Source organism: Mercenaria mercenaria, chromosome 1 (genome assembly GCF_021730395.1).
Source record: "Mercenaria mercenaria strain notata chromosome 1, MADL_Memer_1, whole genome shotgun sequence".
NCBI classification, from domain to species: Eukaryota; Metazoa; Mollusca; class Bivalvia; order Venerida; family Veneridae; genus Mercenaria; species Mercenaria mercenaria.
In genome coordinates, this window is record NC_069361.1 from 119,129,237 (window position 1) to 119,147,059 (window position 17,823).

Consider the following 17,823-nt stretch of genomic DNA (forward strand, 5'->3'; position numbering starts at 1 on the left):
ACTTGTTTTTGAGGATTGAAACAGTTTTATTATTAACGATAATTGATAATTCTACAAATAAGTATACATTGTAACATAAACTTATCCACATCATGCAAGAATACCTTCTATACGGAAATGGCATCGCATTTCCTCGTTTCACGTTGTGCATGCGTATATGCAATTTATAAATCGCCCTTTTTCTATTTTTAGCATTTTTAAATACATATCTTAAACAATTGTCATAGGCTGCACGCTTTATTAGAACTGTTGTTTGAAGCATGTACCGATAGTGCCACGCATTATTCGAACCATATGAATGAGGTAATTAAATGCAAGTTCCTTTGTGAAATGTACGAAAACGAAATGATTATCCAACAGAGAATGCAACGTTCAAAACACCAAGTATCCCTAAAATAGCAACAGACATGTAAAACCTTATATTTTATATCAGAAGTGAGGAGTACAAAATAATATCAATGTATGTTTTAGCATGTGTGAAATATGCAACTCAATCTAGAATTACAATGAACAGTGACTTATTCATCTTGAAATTCTGTTTCTTATCTTAATAGCATACTTAAAAACAATACCTTTAGGAAGACAGGATAACAAAACAAACATATTGTTAACACTCCGTTTAAAGTTTCTCGCTTTTCGCAGCATTCTTGCTTTCATTAACTATAAGCAGTTTGTTATGAAATGATATTATTCACATCCTCAGTAGCACATACTTAAAACATATAAAAGCAATATTAAATACTGTCTGAACTCAAAACATAAAGACACAATCAAGTATCTATTTCAATCGTTTTTGACTGCAGTAGAATCATAAATAAGATTTCTTTTTATTTATGCATACATGTGACTCGAAATGCCGTACTATTTGAGAGTCGATTTTTTTTTTATTTTTTAATAATGGCTTTCCTTGACTTACATTTATTTTGAACCCTAATATTTGTTTCAATTCAAATAACTCTTTATATTAAACAAAATAACTTTCGTATCAATTTTCGGCATTAAAAAGACAAATAATAAATAGAATAAAATTCATCATTGGTTTAAATTTTATCAAAATAAAATGCTGATGTCCAACCAATGATAATTGATTTACACTTCAACTGATTTAAGGTTGCTCCATACCATAGACCATAAAGAGAAAAACATTAACGTACATTAAAGAATATTGGTTTAAAGGTAGATTGAAGACTACATTTTTCGAAAATACATATATACTTTGCACAGTTCCTGTCTAATATGTTTATGTATAGCGCCACCTAGCGGTACCTGCTTTTATCACGGAAAAGTTAATTTTTCCATCATTATTAAAAGGAAAATGGTCAAAATTCATTTTCCCCGCCTGTTCACGGTTTTTGTCTGTCAAGTTTTTGTGGGTCTACTATAAAAGGTGACAATATATTAAGTATCCTCCAAGCAAAGTACTACTGTAATAACTGGTTCCTGGATCTTCTGTGGTAACTCGACTTGCTGCACTTATACTAGTTGCTGCTCTCACTAGAGATACTTCCCAACCTGGGCTTGCTGCACTTTTAAGATGTGTTGTGTAACTTGGCCTTGTTGCGCTAATTGGACTTGCTGCACAAATTGGACTTGCTGCGCTTACTAGATTTGCTCCTCTTATTGGGCTTGCTGCGCAATAATAATGATAATAATAATAATAACTTTATTTTCCGAAGGTGACATACTAAGTGTACAAATACAGATATTTTACAACTTTTTTCCAGTATGGCCTTCAACTGATATACATTCACACATACACACAATCATGCAGTCAATTTATAATTTAACATTTATATAAAAATACACATATCAGAATTACTTACAACTTGGACTTGCTGCGCAACCTTGAATTGCTCCTCTCACTGAACTTGTTGCACAACTTGGACTTGCTGTGCAACTAGGACTCGCTGCGCTTATTGGACTTACTCCTCTTACTGGACCTGCCGCGCAACCTGGACTTGCTGCGCTTACTGGACTTGCTCTTCTTATTGGACTTGCTGCGCTTACTTGACTTACTCCTCTTACTGGACTTGCTGCGCAACTTGGACTAGCTGTGCTTACTGGACTTGCTTTTCTTATTGGATTTGCTGCGCAACATGAACTTGCTGCACCTACTGGAATTACTTCTCTTATTGGACTTGCTGCGCAACCTGAACTTGAAGTGCCTACTGGATCTGTTCTTCTTATGGACTCGCTGCGCAACCTGGACTTGCTGCGCCTACAGGATCAGCTCTTCTTATAGGACTCGCTGCGCAACCTGGACTTGCTGCGCCTATTGGATCTACTCTTCTTATTGGACTCGCTGCGCAACCTAGACTTGTTGCGCCTATTAGATCTGTTCTTCTTATTGGACTCGCTGCGCAACCTGGACTTGCTGCGCCTACTGGATCTGTTCTTCTTAATGGACTTGTTGCGCAACCTGGACCTGCTGCAATTATTGAAGAAAATCCCACGTTCAGAGCGGCGAAATAAGTACTGAAAACTGCAATTCGCATATTTCGTCTTTTTTCATTTATTGGCGCCTTGAAAAATATTATTTTTTTGGCATTACATGTTTTAATGTATGTTTATTAAATATGTGAAATAAAAAAAGGTATGTGTTCACGGTTGATTTTTCGTCATACGCAAATAAAAATACGACGTCAGACGGGACAGCGAAACGTCACGCCTTGACGTGACAGTGTAACTATATACACATTTTAAGGTAAAATGCGCCTTAGTTGATGTTATTGGGTTCAGTTTATCTAATACAAATTTCAGCATATCCCTCACGTAATGCGTATTTTACTTTTTATTGATACTTCTATAACTATTTACTCCACGACCATTGACATCAACTTTTGATGAAAAATGACTTCACGTCCGCCAGACTGTTTTCATAAATCGCTCTATTGATTCATCAAGTATCGATTTGCTTGTTTCTCATCAATACTGTCATTAAAAATGTTTTTAAAATGGTGTATAATTTGTGGAGATCATTTTAAAGTTATATTCGCTGTTAACGTTTAAGTGACGTAAGAGCGACTAATATGACTAGAATTTAACTAAAAGCTAACATGGTAATGACAACTTATTTTTCCGTCGATTGAAAGAATAAAATTATCAGGTCACCGAATTTTTTCTCGCCTAAATTTACATTACGCTACCCCTACCCCAAAATCACAATGCAACGCAACTGAGAATTTTCCCACATCTCCTCTATAATCTTTTATCTCTATTTTAATTTTCTTAGTATAATTAAATCTTCAATCTAATTTAATCTTTAATCTTTAAAATTCTGCTAATTTGGGCAAAACATTTCAGTGTAGAACTCAGATTCTAATGTAGGGATTATTCGCGTTTTTTTGTGTATTAACGTCTGCAGAAGCCTGAGGGATTGTTTGTGACCTAGACCAGGGCACAAAATAAACAACGTAACTTAAAGCACAGACTGAAGATTTTTAAACGAATTTTTTTTGTCTCTCGTTATTAAAACCATGAAATTAACAAAAAATGCTCATATGACATCAATATTTGGTAAACAGTAGCACGATTTCTAGAATAATAACTTTCCATTCGAGTTATTTTGAGTACGGACACATTTGGGGTACGGATGACTACGAACGTAGTGACTAGCTTTCAAACTGTTTATATAAATTCTTACAGAAATGTGTTAAAAACATAGCGACTGATACTTACCAAAATCATAAATATGATTCATAAAAACCATCAATCGCACAAGTTACACGCGATTCTTCAACATTCACGGTTGTCTACAAAATCTGAATCGAGTTCTGAAAGGGGAGCAAACAAGGGAAGAAGCGAGTACGAACATTGTTGGGGGCAGCGGTTTTGGCATTGGTAACTGATACAGCAAAACATTCTATGGTTTAGATTGCATCTTTTATGCTTCAAGAAGAGTTTTTTTGATGAAAGAAACAAGACGTAGATACCAGATATCAATCTGCGCTGAAATACATATGCGTCTCTAAAAATAAAAATCGGGTATTAACAGCACGTGAATTGCCTTGTTGGCACACGATTTTTCTCCCGTTAATATATGGCCGGATCCAGTGAAAAAAAAGTAGATTTTATGCAAAAATGATAACATCAATATGATGAGAAGGCGACACTATCCACATTCCATAACCGTTGCGCTAAATTACATTACTCTATCCCTATCCCAGATACAAAAGATCTGTAACTCGATGAATTTTCTTATGTCTCCTGATCAAGAAAAGGTCATTTTACCCTATTTAAGTAGAATTTAATGAAAAAGGGTCCTTGTGAAATGATTTTATTTAAAGTAAAGATTTATCTTAAGGTATCCGATCCACAAATAAGCAAGTTCTATATAACAGTGCTATATAAATATATCAAATATTGATGCCTGGTAACCTCATATAATTTTGGTATCATTTGAAAGTGTATTGTCTACTGAAAAGGAAAATATTAATTACATGATAAAAATATGTTATAGAATTTTTAATTTTTTACTTTATAGTCTTCAATGATACTTCAACAGAAATCCAGTTGTTACAGTGTAAGATTTATCATTTTGCGGTCATAAAACAGGACTGTAATTATTCTTGCATATTATTTATGGTCATTTTATTTATTAATTCTTGTTCAGCAGACACAACTCTTTCAAATGATACCAAAAAATCATGGGGTCACCAGGCATCGAAATTTACCTATTTGTGGATCGGATACCTTAAGTTAATGTTAACACATGAAAACTCATGTATTGATGCTCATGTCATTGCAAACATTTACAAAAAAATAAATACGAAAAAGAGAGAATATAATGAAGATCCTGTATTTTAATTATCATAACCTTTTAATTTTAACAAGCACCTGTATAAAATTCCATCACATGGCGTTATTTCATTGACGTTTTATCTATGTGTAAAAATGGTTACGTTTTGGAAATATTTCAATTGTTTGAAAAGTAGTCGGACAATCCGATTTCAAATATAGTGCATCATCCATGAATAACCGTAGGGTAACAGAATTTATTTGTTGTACAGAGGCCATTGCTCTGAGAAGGTTAATGTATTTAGCAACTTGGCTAGATTTAAACACGATCCTTTGCAAATAAATTTTAGCTCTCCATAGAAGCTCAAAGAATACATAAATTTATATTCAAGTCTTTGTTATGCAGATATAAATATGCAATGCTTTTCAATTATTCTCCGTCTGATAAAAAAGGCGATTCAGCTATAGTTCTTGGAGAAGTTATCCTCTTGCGTAAACTGAATATAAGTGTCGTTTTTGCATGTAACTTCGGTTGCACGAAACAGCATTTAGATAAAGCGCAAGGTATAAGTAAGAATTATACGGATAACAAACTTGTAATTTTGTTTCATGGTGGCGGGATTGTGATAGGTTGGCCAGTATCGGATCACTGGCGTTCAGATTTGATTCCACATTTTATGCGATTCAATATATATCAAACCACAGTCCCTTATCGATTTCTGCAAGAAATTGTATGCAACACACACGAGGTTAACATTGATATGGAGAGTTAAAACCTCATACATCCTTGGAAAAGAACTGTTCCCTAAAGTGCGCTCTTTGTTGTCGCCGGATATGGCTTACCAGATTGGACTTGTGCCTCGATTCATGCATCCAATTTACGATATACTTTGGATCTAACGCGGGGACAAAGAATCAGCAGTATATGAAAAAGTTCAGTTTTTATACACCGGATGTAACATCTTTACCTGATAACACAAGCCAACAAATAGCATAAACAAAATAGAAATACAACAACACTGATAAAAAAGCGTGTTTTTTTTCTGACAGTCGAGCTATTTCTTTTGAAGCATTTAGGTCGAAAAATATCTTTGGTAAATATGAGCCACATGTTTCAAATGGCAAATTGATGCTAAAATATTAAAAAAAGAAAGATCAGTAGATCACATTCATGGTCATTGAAAGTCAGTTTTAACATCGGCGTGCTGAACTGTACATGCCATCTGTATCTTAAAAAACAAGAACGTAGGTCAGTAGGTCAAGGTCACAGTTACGTGACCCCTAATTACTTGGGGTCATCACGAAATTATAATCAAATAGTCTCGGAAATTTGATCTGATATTTGTTTAAGTTACTTTTCCCTACATAACTCAAATAAGAATTGACCCCAGGGTGGGGCATCTTTTCACCCCAGCAGCATAATTTGATAAATATACAAGAGATCTACTAGACAATGCTACACACCAAAGATCAAAAAGTCTAGACCTTGAACTTTCAGACAAGCAGATATTTTTTTCATTTCTATATATGTCTATGTTATACTTAGGACCCCAAGGTCAGGGCCTCTTTTCACCCCGAGGGCATAATTTGAACAATTTAGTAGGGGAACAATAGGCAAGGAAACATCTCAAATATCAAATCCCTACGTCTTCCAGTTCCAGGCTAAAAACCTGAGACCTACCTGGCAGAGCCTCTTTTCACCCAAGAGGCATAATTTTAACATTTAATTTGGCATAGGACCACAAAAAAATGCAACATATATATCAACAGCCTAGGACTTGCAGTTTCAGACAAGAAGTTTTAAAGATTTTTCCTATATATGTCTATGTAAAACCTGAAATGCCCGGATAGGGTCATGATTTGAACAACTTTGATAGAGGACCACAAGGCAATGCTACATATTAAATATCAAAAACCTAAGGTCTTGTGGTTTTAGACATAGAAGATTTTACAAGTGTTTCCTTAACAAGTCTATGTGAAATTTGTGACCCCTGAGGCAGGGGATTTTTTTACCAAAGGGGTACTGTTGGGTCATGAGATGATGTCACATGCCAAAATAGTTGACACAGTTACGTTCTCTTGCCTACAGATAGAGGCTGTTATAATAAACAAGTGATAAAAGTTTCAAAACCATAATTATGTCAAACACTTTACATAAAATGTGAACAGGTACGAATTTCTAAGTTAAAAGGGAATTATTTGATACTTTACAGTAATATAACCATTATGAACAAACTGTATTTTATTTGGATAGTTTACTATTTACCAATTTTTATTTATTTTATCATATTTTAGTTTATAATTTTTTTTTTTTTTATTACATATAATGGTCTTGGATTCATAATTAATTGGTGGCATATGTAGCTGTTAAGATTATATTATCTACAATTTATGTAAAATAGATCAGACTTGGTACTTGGGGTAATGCCGGTGTTACTTTTCAAGTCATAAAAGTTGTTACACCAAGGACATAATTATAATGCATACATTTCATTTTTATTTAAAGATTATCCAATCATCATATTATTTTTACAAAAAAACCTCATGACATTTTTATGTCTGAAACAGTACTTGATGAAGTACAGTTGTTTCATTTTATAACTGAACTAAATCCAAAGAAATAAAACACTGACCTCCCTCATATCAAATGGTCTGCCCCTTATAAATGGCAAAACTGGCTGAAAGAATGCTATTCTACAATAACTCTTTTTTTCTGACTGTAGACGTTGCAGCTAAAAAAGTCTATTAAATTTAACAAGATAACAAAAAGTACAAAATCTATGTTGTAGGCCACACCATATTGAAAAGTTGTTCATCGGATTTTTTTGTGAATAAATTTAGGCGGCATGCGAAAAAAAAAAGTTATTTTTAAGAAAATCAGGAGCGAGCGAAGAGTGTCGACATATATTTGTCTTGTTTTGTCGCTCGATTAACTAATAAAAACATTAAAATAGAATGTACAGCCCTTTTACATTAAAAACAATTCCCAGGAATAGAGATAACATGGGTTCATTTTTGGTTGGGTACGTTTTGACCTGCAGACACCCAACAAAGCGAACTCTTGGAACATTGGCATACAGAACAGTCAATCAAATAATGTATGCGTTTGAAAATGATGATAGAAAATATGTAATATATAACACTGCATAACCTTAAACTCAAATCATTAAATAGATATGTGACTTAAATATGTAAATTTAGCATTTTAGATCCACGTTTCTAGTTTTCGAAGATTTTTATAAAGATGAATATTTCTGCTAAAATCAAAGCTTTTGAATTGAAGCTTAAGATAGCCATTTACTATTGAAGTCTTTACCACGAGAAACAGTCCCCTTAACTCTGATTTGAATTTGATAGTTACACCCCTTTTAACTTGGTGCTTCCGAGGGATCTACTTTCCAGATTATATTTACTTCACAACAGCGGGTGTTAAGTGCTGTGTGGCGGCCGTAAAAAGTCGCCCCGACTTCATCTCAGTGTTGTTATATTTTCTGGTCCTTCGGGATCATTGATTTTAACTTATTTAGATTTGAAAATTGAATACTGCCTAAGCCGGTGCTAGGGGGCGTGGGCAGTGTTGCATTTTCCATAACTGCTCATGAACAGACTCAATTAAACCGAGTATGCAATTTTCACTGTTTGCATTGTTCTCGGTGCTTCCGAGGGATCTACTTTCCAGATTTACAGTCCCTGGCTCGCGGATTTTTCAAAGTCCGCGCTTCCCCGCGATTGGAACCTAGCGCGGACAATTTCCTGAGCCGCGGGGATGCGCGTTTTTTCATGCATCTCCGCAATACATTTAACAGCGTCCGCCGCGACCAAATGCAATAAAATCAATTGCGGTGTCCCGCGATGACGGTCGCGGCGCATCGCGATGAAGTGCCGGTGGTTTGCGGTGAATTGCGATGATTCGCCGCGATTTACAGGTAAATGCAGTGGCTTGTTGTTATGTATACAATTAATTTAAAATTTCAACACTATGATGGGATAAGAAATGAAGAAATTAAACAATGTTTTATATTTTTGAATCATTTCTTTGTTTCTACTTCTCTATTTCAGGTGTTATTTCCATTAACTTATATAATTTAATAAATGCAAGGATTATATTTTTAAAACATCAGGGTTATGAAATTTAATGTCATTATGTCTTTGAACTTGTATAATATATGTATATATACATGTACTACTGTATTATTTGTTAATTTATTTAGACAAGATGAAAATAAATAGTATTTTGTATTTTGCAAGCATTTATATATTCTAACTATTCTATTTCAAGTATAATTTACATTAAATTCTATAATTTCATAAATGCACAAAAGACTGTCACTGCTTTTAAAATTCCGGCGTTATGTTATTTCATTGGACTCGTATACTATAATTAATAATATTGCAACAATATTTAATAAAACACTATTTACGTTGAAGTAATTGAATATGTTGATGGCTGAGTTGCGAAAATACATCACACATAAAAAATTCGATTTCATTCATCAACGTATTGTGGTCGATTATTGCCCCAAGTGCAATGATGCCCATTTGTTTTAATTCCGGGATATGAATTTAATTATAATTGATACTTATTTGAGTGTTTCATGCTATGTTCTAAATTTTCCACTGATCAGTTCGTTAACCAATAAAAATGTTACTAGTCAAGCATTAAGTACACGTGAAAATTAAAGACATGAAAACAGTCATTGTTCATCATAGTTGTGATATTGTGTTTAACTTAAAAGTTACAGAATTACGCTGGAATTAAAAAGTAACCTATAATGACACTTCGACAACGGACGAATCAAATTTCGCATTTTCTTGTAAAATACATGTGTGACGACAAGAAACAGATCAGGAATTAAAGGACTTATTAGAACTAACGATGAGGTAATTGAAGATTTCACTTCGTTATCTTATATCTTATTATTTTCCAGGAGTTTTGCATAATATGAGCCGCGCCTTGAGAAAACCAACAAAGTAGCTTTGCGACCTGCATGGATCCTGACCAGCCTGCGCATCCGCGCGGTCTGATCAGGATCTGTGTTGTTCGCTAACTGTTTCTCTTACTGCAGTAGGTTATGAAAGCGAACAGCTTGGATCCTGTCTAGACTGCGCGGTAACAAAGCCACTATGTTGATTTTCACATGGCGCGGCTCGGTTATATAGTGAATTAATTTTTATCAGATATTATCAGATTACGAGTTTAAAAATCATATATTTACAGCTTTCTGTAATATTTTAGTGATCAAGTCTGCTACATGTAAATAAGGCGTTGAAGGTGTTACATAGTGAAATTAATAATATCGAAAATGATTTTATAATGTATATAAACTATCTGCATTTAAAACGGAATTGAATTTCACCCGATAATGTTAATGAAACTTTTGCAATAAAAATGATTGATTTAATAAAAACTAGAAATATATATCATGATAACAGATAAATTTTCCATGAATGCAAAATAAATATCATAAAAATATTTTTAAGTCAGTGCTTTAAACTCCAACAGAAATACGTATGTTTTCATTATATAAACTAACTTTTACACATTTATAACAACAATGTATTTACGTCCGATACCTTCCATTCAGATTACACGCCACGTCTATATGTCATCTCGATAAATATGTTACTCTATGTACTTTAGTATTCGCATTATGGTTAACAATTTCGCTTTACTGTATGTTTTTAAATTGACGGCATTTTGTTATTATTAAAGATTTTTTAATTCTGTTTTTTTGCCTTTCCTAGCCGAAAGTCCAAATTAAATATCCGCATTAATTTCAATTTATTTACTTTTTAGACATAATAGCTATTTATGACCGCGCTGTATGAAATTTTACCGGTAATTTTACTGAAAATAGGCCGTTTTTAAGTAATTTTGTTTAGTTTAATGTTGATATCTTAATGAAAATGCCCTGTCAATCTAGCTGTATCTATCTTTTATCGATGTGGAAAGTTGGAAGCAAATCTATTGGATAATAAAAGATCTACACGCATTTCCTGAGTACGGGACACCTCAATTTCGGTATAATTCTTAGCCAAAAATTACCTGTTTACCTGTTGCCTGCTTTCGGTTGCCTGTCGTCGTCTGCTTGTTTACTGTACTTCCTCACTTCTGGATTTTCCTATGTCATTCTTACTGGATTTCTTAAAGTTATTGAGCCGTGCCATGAGAAAACCAACATAGTGGGTTTGCGACCAGCATCCGCGCAGTCTGGTCAGGATCCATGCTGTTCGCTTTTAAAGCCTATTGGCATTGGAGAAACTGTAACGGAACAGAATGAATCCTGACCAGACAGATTGGATGCGCAGGCTAGTCTGGATCCATGCTGGTCGCAAACCCATTATGTTGGTTTTCTCATGGCACGGCTCATTTCTTATTAAAGCTTTATTACCTTTGTTTCTTTTCTATGTAAAACATGTAAAAATTGTGTAAATTTGGTTCAAAACTGTTAAAACTAGCTACAATTGGATAAAATAAGAGTCGGCCTTTGCCGAAAACGAAAACACAAAGACTCTTAATTCTGATTTTTTTGTGCCTAAAGATTTAATAAGATTTTATTATAAAATTATATTTAAAACTAAGCTGGTAAAAACAGGTGACCATCCTTGCCGAAATGTAAAGTGGTTTACTTAGAAAGTACTTAAACAACGATTTCTTTATATATTTTATATAATATTCTATAACAAAAAGGCCTGATATAATTAATGTATGTTCATAATACATATCACATTGTGCAACTGTTTCTTTACAAAAATAGAAAAGTGTCAAGTGTCAAGTGTCAAGTACGTGTATCATACAGTATTTGACTATGCTTAAAATATAGATGACAATAAACAGTATGAAAAGTGACACTTCCTGCAAGTGTTAAACGGGTCATTTTTTGTTTTTCCAACCTCGGTACTCCACAATGACATGAGACAGTTTATGCTATATATTGCTTATATTTCTGGGTTTTTTTTGCGAATGAATATAAACATTAATCCTCAACAGGAAATCATTAAATTTCAAATTAAAACTACAAAATTCCAACGCCAAGCCCTACGTGTAAATTTTGAAATTTATCCAAAAGGTAAGACAGGAATAAATTTTAATTTGTTAAATACTATAGATATTTACTAAACTAATGGAATGACATATCAACATAAATTTTATTTATTTGTTCTTAAACCCTATCATTTGTCCACTTTAACAGAAAAAACTAATGAATTATACATGTAACAACAGTAGAGAGTTTATATGTATTTAACCTACAACATTTACCTGGATTTCGCGGTGATTGCCGGTGGTTCACCGCGATCCATCGCAATTCACCGCGACCCGCTGAGATTATTCCTCGTGACTCGCCGCGGGCATTTATTGATACTTCTATTGCGGTGTATTATATAATCACCGCGATTTTTCGCTCTTGTCAACAGCCGTTCAATGTGAAAAAATCATCGCAATTTTCCACTCAAGGCAAATATTTGTGCCGGTGGTAACGCGGAAAAAGCAAAATCCGCGAGCCAGGGACTGTAAATAACATCCAATAAATTGAATATCTCTATTTTTTTCAAAGCTATTGACTATTATGCCCTTTTTAAAAGCAAAACTCTATTTCAGAGCAGTGATAAAACTCGAGCATGCTGTCTTGCGGACAGCTCTTGCTCTAACTTTAAACTTTCTTAACGGATTTATCCGATTAAGTTTGTTGAAACAAAGTCTCAATTAAGGAGGTAGGATACCATGTTACAAGGGTAAATTCAAATTAATTGAACCGCAGCATGTTTTTGCATTTCGTGTAATATGAAGTTTTAACTGCTACAATCTCAATTTCGTTTGTCTCTGTCCCTTTAAGTTCAATTTTTATCCAGGTTTGAAGAACATGACCCTCCAAAGGTATTTCATATTGAAAAAAGAAGGAAAATACAGATATTTAACACTTTTCAGTGTATTTTAGTTTCATTGATATCCGTAGAAGTCTGCATAGTTGATAATTTTACTGGTATGCACGTTATCTTTCTAATATAAGCTTAAAATGTATATGTCGCGGGGCTTGTGTTTCCATGGTAACGCATTTTCTCTCATTTTTAAACAACTATGTATAGAAAATAGGGGTTTTCGACGGCTTCAGTGCCATTCTGTTAATGACCAACATGAAATATTTGGGTAACATTATTAGCAAAATACCAAGTACTTTACATGGTACCCTATTTTTCTAAAATTTTAAAGTAACCATGGCAACAGAGATGTTTAAAATAGCTTATATCTTGCTGTTTGTCGTAATTTCTTTAAAAAAAATATTGAATAAGATTATCTTTCTAGTTGATGTAGCTTTAAAACATATTGTTTCTAATGTAGGTTACATTTTCGTGTTATCTGCATTTATTCAAACAAATTTCACAGCTTAGAATGCGTACAGCAGTACCACTCGTCTGCCATTTTCCATGGAAAAATCGTTCAGCGTGCTGCTATTATTCTCATGGATATTGTTGAAATGAAAATAAAAAGCCGAAGTTGTGTTTCTTAAATAGACCAGTATCAACGCTTTTGAATTTTACATTTAGATACATAGGTCACGGGCTTCGTTTCCATGGTAACATCAATTCAATTCAAGAAACCACAATTTTCTACTGAAATTTGAACAATTTTAGATCTTAGTTTTAGTATGTAAGTAACAAATTATCAATGGAACCTGAAAAACAGGTATTACAAATCAAACTGCTAGACTTTTTATTTGAAAATGGCCGTAACAAGTAACCTTTCACCCAACTATATTCCAAATAACTTTGGTTGCCATCATCCATTTTCTTACATTCCGCATAACATTTCAATGTAACTACATAAAAGAAGCAAAATATTGGTTATTATTCGGAGCAAAAGACTCATAAAAAATATTTCAGCAAATAATGGTTATTTGAAAATAGTTAAAATAAAGAAAATGTACAGAATTACGTACTTTCAAGATAAAAGCTATTAATTTTGCGCGGTAACTGACACGTAACGTCATGACGTCAATGACGTCATTTTAAGGCAACATTGTTTTGAAGCGTTTCTGCGGCAATTTATTCATTATTTCTGCATTATTAAACCATAAAGCATCAGATCGAAGACAAGTTCATGATTTGTTTTCAGAAGAATGAATATACAAACACATTTAGTTTGTCGTAAACGTCGTCGTAAATCGTCACGTTAGCTTCCGGTTGGACATGCGCACATACAAATATGAAGGTAACCTACCTCCTTAAGGTCTGAAATGGAGATTTACCTGCATTAACATTATTCTACTGAAGGATTGGAAAATAAGAAGATCTAAGTTTGTCTGAACACAATCATAATATGAATTCCTTACCCCATCCACTTTCATATACAAATGCTGATCATCTGGACAGGAAAAACAGATAAAAGAAAAGTGACACGCATCAATAAAATAATGCAGATTTATGTTATGAACTAAATTAGTGAGTGTTTTCATCCACTTTTCAATGAAATAAATCCGATTTGTGTAACAACATTCGAAGAAAATGGCGTAACTGCATGAGGGGAAAAACATTAAGGAAGTGTCCAGCCGTCCGGTAACCGGACGCCTAGCCTGCGCCAACCCTTATGAGATTTTCTAGCCGTCCGGTAATTGATTTCTTAATGAATAAGTAATTATTTTAAATAGTTTTAACTGTTTTTTACTTAAGATATCAATACTTATCTGTAAACAAAATATTGTGTGAATACATACCAAATAATATTTTTCATCGTCTCAAATAGAACACTGAATTATCAGTCGATAAAACGAACGAGATCATGTTGATGTTCTATTTTTGGAAATGATAAAACATTGATCGCCGAACCTCTGCTATTTTGTAAAAAATGATGTTTTTCTATTGGCCTAAACTTTAATCTTTTTAATGAATGGAAAGCATATAAAACAAGAAATTCTTTAATTAATTGTGACTATTATGTCGAAATAAAATGGATCAATCATGCACGTTTAACTACTGTTGATTAAAAATTTTGAACATCACACTGCCGCTATTGAAATTAAATGTTATTTAACACAGTTGTTCATTTTAACAAAATAGTTCAATACTAAAATATGAAAATTCTAATTATTTCAAAACTGAGTTGTTAAAATGTAAAAATTCTGATCCCATAAAAACATTGTTTTGCCCGCGACCAGATGTACAGATTTTAATGAGTGATGTCATGGTGATTTCGCCATTACGACATTGAATCGGACAATATAGAATGTAGAGCTGATGAACGAGACTGAGACCAGCCTTCTATCAGAAGAGGACTTGTAACTTACGGTAACTTATTATTGATTTCGGCAAACTGTTGTTTTATCGGCTGAATAATAGTTGTAAAACGTCACAGAATATAACTTCCTGTCCAACAACTTCGCCAACTAATTATTGTCCGGAGCCATCAGTGTCACAAAAATAAGTCATTATGGCCACATCAACGGGTTCCACCGATCGCAAGTGTGATGATGAATTAAACAATAAAATTGATCAATTATTGGCTGCTGTATCTGACATTAAAAAGAGTCAAAATTCATTGATGAGCAAAGTGGATAGTAAATTGGACAAAATTAGAAATGACCTCATGCAGAACCTCGATGCAAAAATTAAATCGCTGAAAGATGAACTTGTCCTTGACCTTGGTAAAGAGTCGAGGCGTATTGATGAACTGTTGACAAGTGTTCAGTCTTTACAAACACGTGTTACGGCTATTGAATCCATAGGACCTGCGGCACAGTCATCGATGGACGATAACGGGACCATTGGTCATACATCAAACTTCAACCAGCAACAAAATGACGACGTCACGATTATTGGGTTTAATATACCGTACGATGAAGGCGAAGACTTGTTGTTTAAAGCAAATATGATAGTGCGTGCTTTGGGGGAAGAATTTGCTAATTTTTCAAAGATTTCCGCGGTCTCCCGCTTGCCGCCCAGATATCACGATAAACCTGGTTGGTCAAAATCAGCTTCGCAAATAGTGACCAAAAAGTGAAAGTGCTCAGAAATAGGATAAAATTGCGCAATACTGATCTTCAACATGTATATCTGAAGGGTGCTAAATCTCATTTAGAACGTTTAATTGAAAATAATGCACGTGCAATACTACGCGAATTGCCCCAAGGCAACTCGTATAGGGTGAATGCGAACGGAAGGATTCAACCACGCGTATTCAACAGAGCAAACGTAGATACGGATGGTGGTCGATAGGAATACGACCGATCCGATGTGTCTGTTACAGTTGGTCACATTCATGTTTGCGGATGGACGGAACAAAACAGTGAATTACGAATAAATTTGATTAATAATAGTCTTGCCGATATTTTGAGCATTAAAATTGAAATTCACCTGTCGGGTAATGATAGTTTACATATTCCTGGATTGAAATGGGTAGGGTTTAATCGAGCATTCACTCATATCCGGACGCCAAAATCATCAAGGGGAGTAGTGTTCTTAGTAAAAGACGGCATTTGCAATGAGTTTGAAATGACGGTAAAAGACAAGCAAATTTATAGGGTACTTGGCTTGTCGTTTGAATCGAAATCAAAAGACTATCATTTTATATTGTTCAGTTGCTACTTACCGCCAGAACGCCCAAACTGGGGACGCGATGCTCAGACCTTTATTTTTTGCCCACATATTTCACAAATTTATAGTCATTGCGATGCGGATGCAGTTATGTTGTGCGGGGACTTTAATAGTCGGATAGGCTCCATTTCGGATGTTTCTTGTGATTTTGATGTCTTTCCACAGAGAGCAATAATATACTTTGTAACAAATCAGCATGGCCACGAGATTTCTGAATTTCTGTCTGATGCCAAATTCTGTCTTTGAATGGTAGATTTGACCCTAACAAAGATGACTTTACGTTTATTTCAAGTACAGGCCGTTCCGTTGTAGATTACATGTGCGTAACACATGTCCGTTTTCCTTCTTGCAGCAATTTCCGAGTTATTCCGTGTCAGGTTATTGTAGACAAGTATAATATACATTCTTTGTTGGGTAACCGCTCCAGAATTCCAGATCATGCTTTTTTGCTCTCTGACATTAAGATTACGTATCATGTCCATGGAGAAACAGGTAACAATACAGGATCAGAGTCTAAGAAACGTTACACATTTTCACGAATGCCTGACAACATGTTTCATTCGGAAATCAGCAAGTTAGCACTCCAAGATGTTATTCGAAGTATTGAACTTAGTCGTGAAACTCAAACTGAAGTAGATAATATCTATGAACGTCTATGCGATGTGATTTTATCGGAAATGTGTGAAAACATTCCAAGCTATTCGCCGAACCGAGCAACACGCAGACGATATAAGCACGCGAAACCCTACTGGAATGAAGAGCTTTCACAGTTGTGGCAAACTATGCGGTCGAGAGAAAAAAAATTCTAAAAGCAAAATCCGTAGCACAGCTTCCGAAAAAAGGCGACAGCTTAAGTTAACGCGAGATCGCTTTGATAAACGTTTGAGACAATGTGAGCGTAAATACAGAAAGTCTTTGGCGGATAAAATAAAAACTCTTTCTACGGAAAAACCCAAATGACTTCTGGCAGAAAGTAAAATCTCTAGGTCCCAGAAAGTGTTCGAACATTCCAATCGAAATAATAGACGAGTCAGGTGAAATATGCAATGACGAAAATATGGTTTTTGAAAAATGGAAATGGGACTTTACAAAATTATATAATGGGAATCAAAGTGAAGATTTTGACGAAATGTTTTATAAACAGTGTAAGCAACATAAATCGGTGATAGAAAATGAAATGCTCGATCCCCTGTATGTAAGTAATACACACTTAAACCACGACATTTCAATCGAAGAATTATCATATGTGATTATGTCTGCCAAAACAAATCTTCTGTTGGTATTGACTCGATTCCGTACATTGTACTCAAGTTTGATAACGTCATTAAAGTGCTGAAGGAGCTATTTCAGTTTATTTTTGACTCCGGCATAGTTCCTTCTATATGGAGAAAAGCGGTTATATTCCCGATCTTGAAAGACTCCTCATCCGATAAGCGAGCGCCGATGAACTACAGAGCAGTGAGTTTACTTTAGTGCGTTTCGAAACTGTATAGCAGTCTT

At 34.4% G+C, this 17,823-nt stretch overlaps 1 protein-coding gene across 2 annotated transcripts in view; it reads right to left on the bottom strand.

The window, feature by feature from the left end:
• LOC123524957 (carbohydrate sulfotransferase 15-like) overlaps window positions 1-17,823 on the bottom strand; it is a 140,244-nt gene that overhangs the window by 118,458 nt on the left and 3,963 nt on the right. The window contains exon 1 of one of the 2 annotated variants that reach the window (XM_045303601.2): window positions 573-815. The exons of the other annotated variant lie outside the window; for it this stretch is intronic. Coding sequence (XP_045159536.2) covers window positions 573-657 — 85 coding nt within the window. The 5' untranslated portion in view covers window positions 658-815. Of the gene's footprint in view, window positions 1-572; window positions 816-17,823 lie in introns of those variants that run through there. 2 annotated transcript variants of the gene reach the window in all.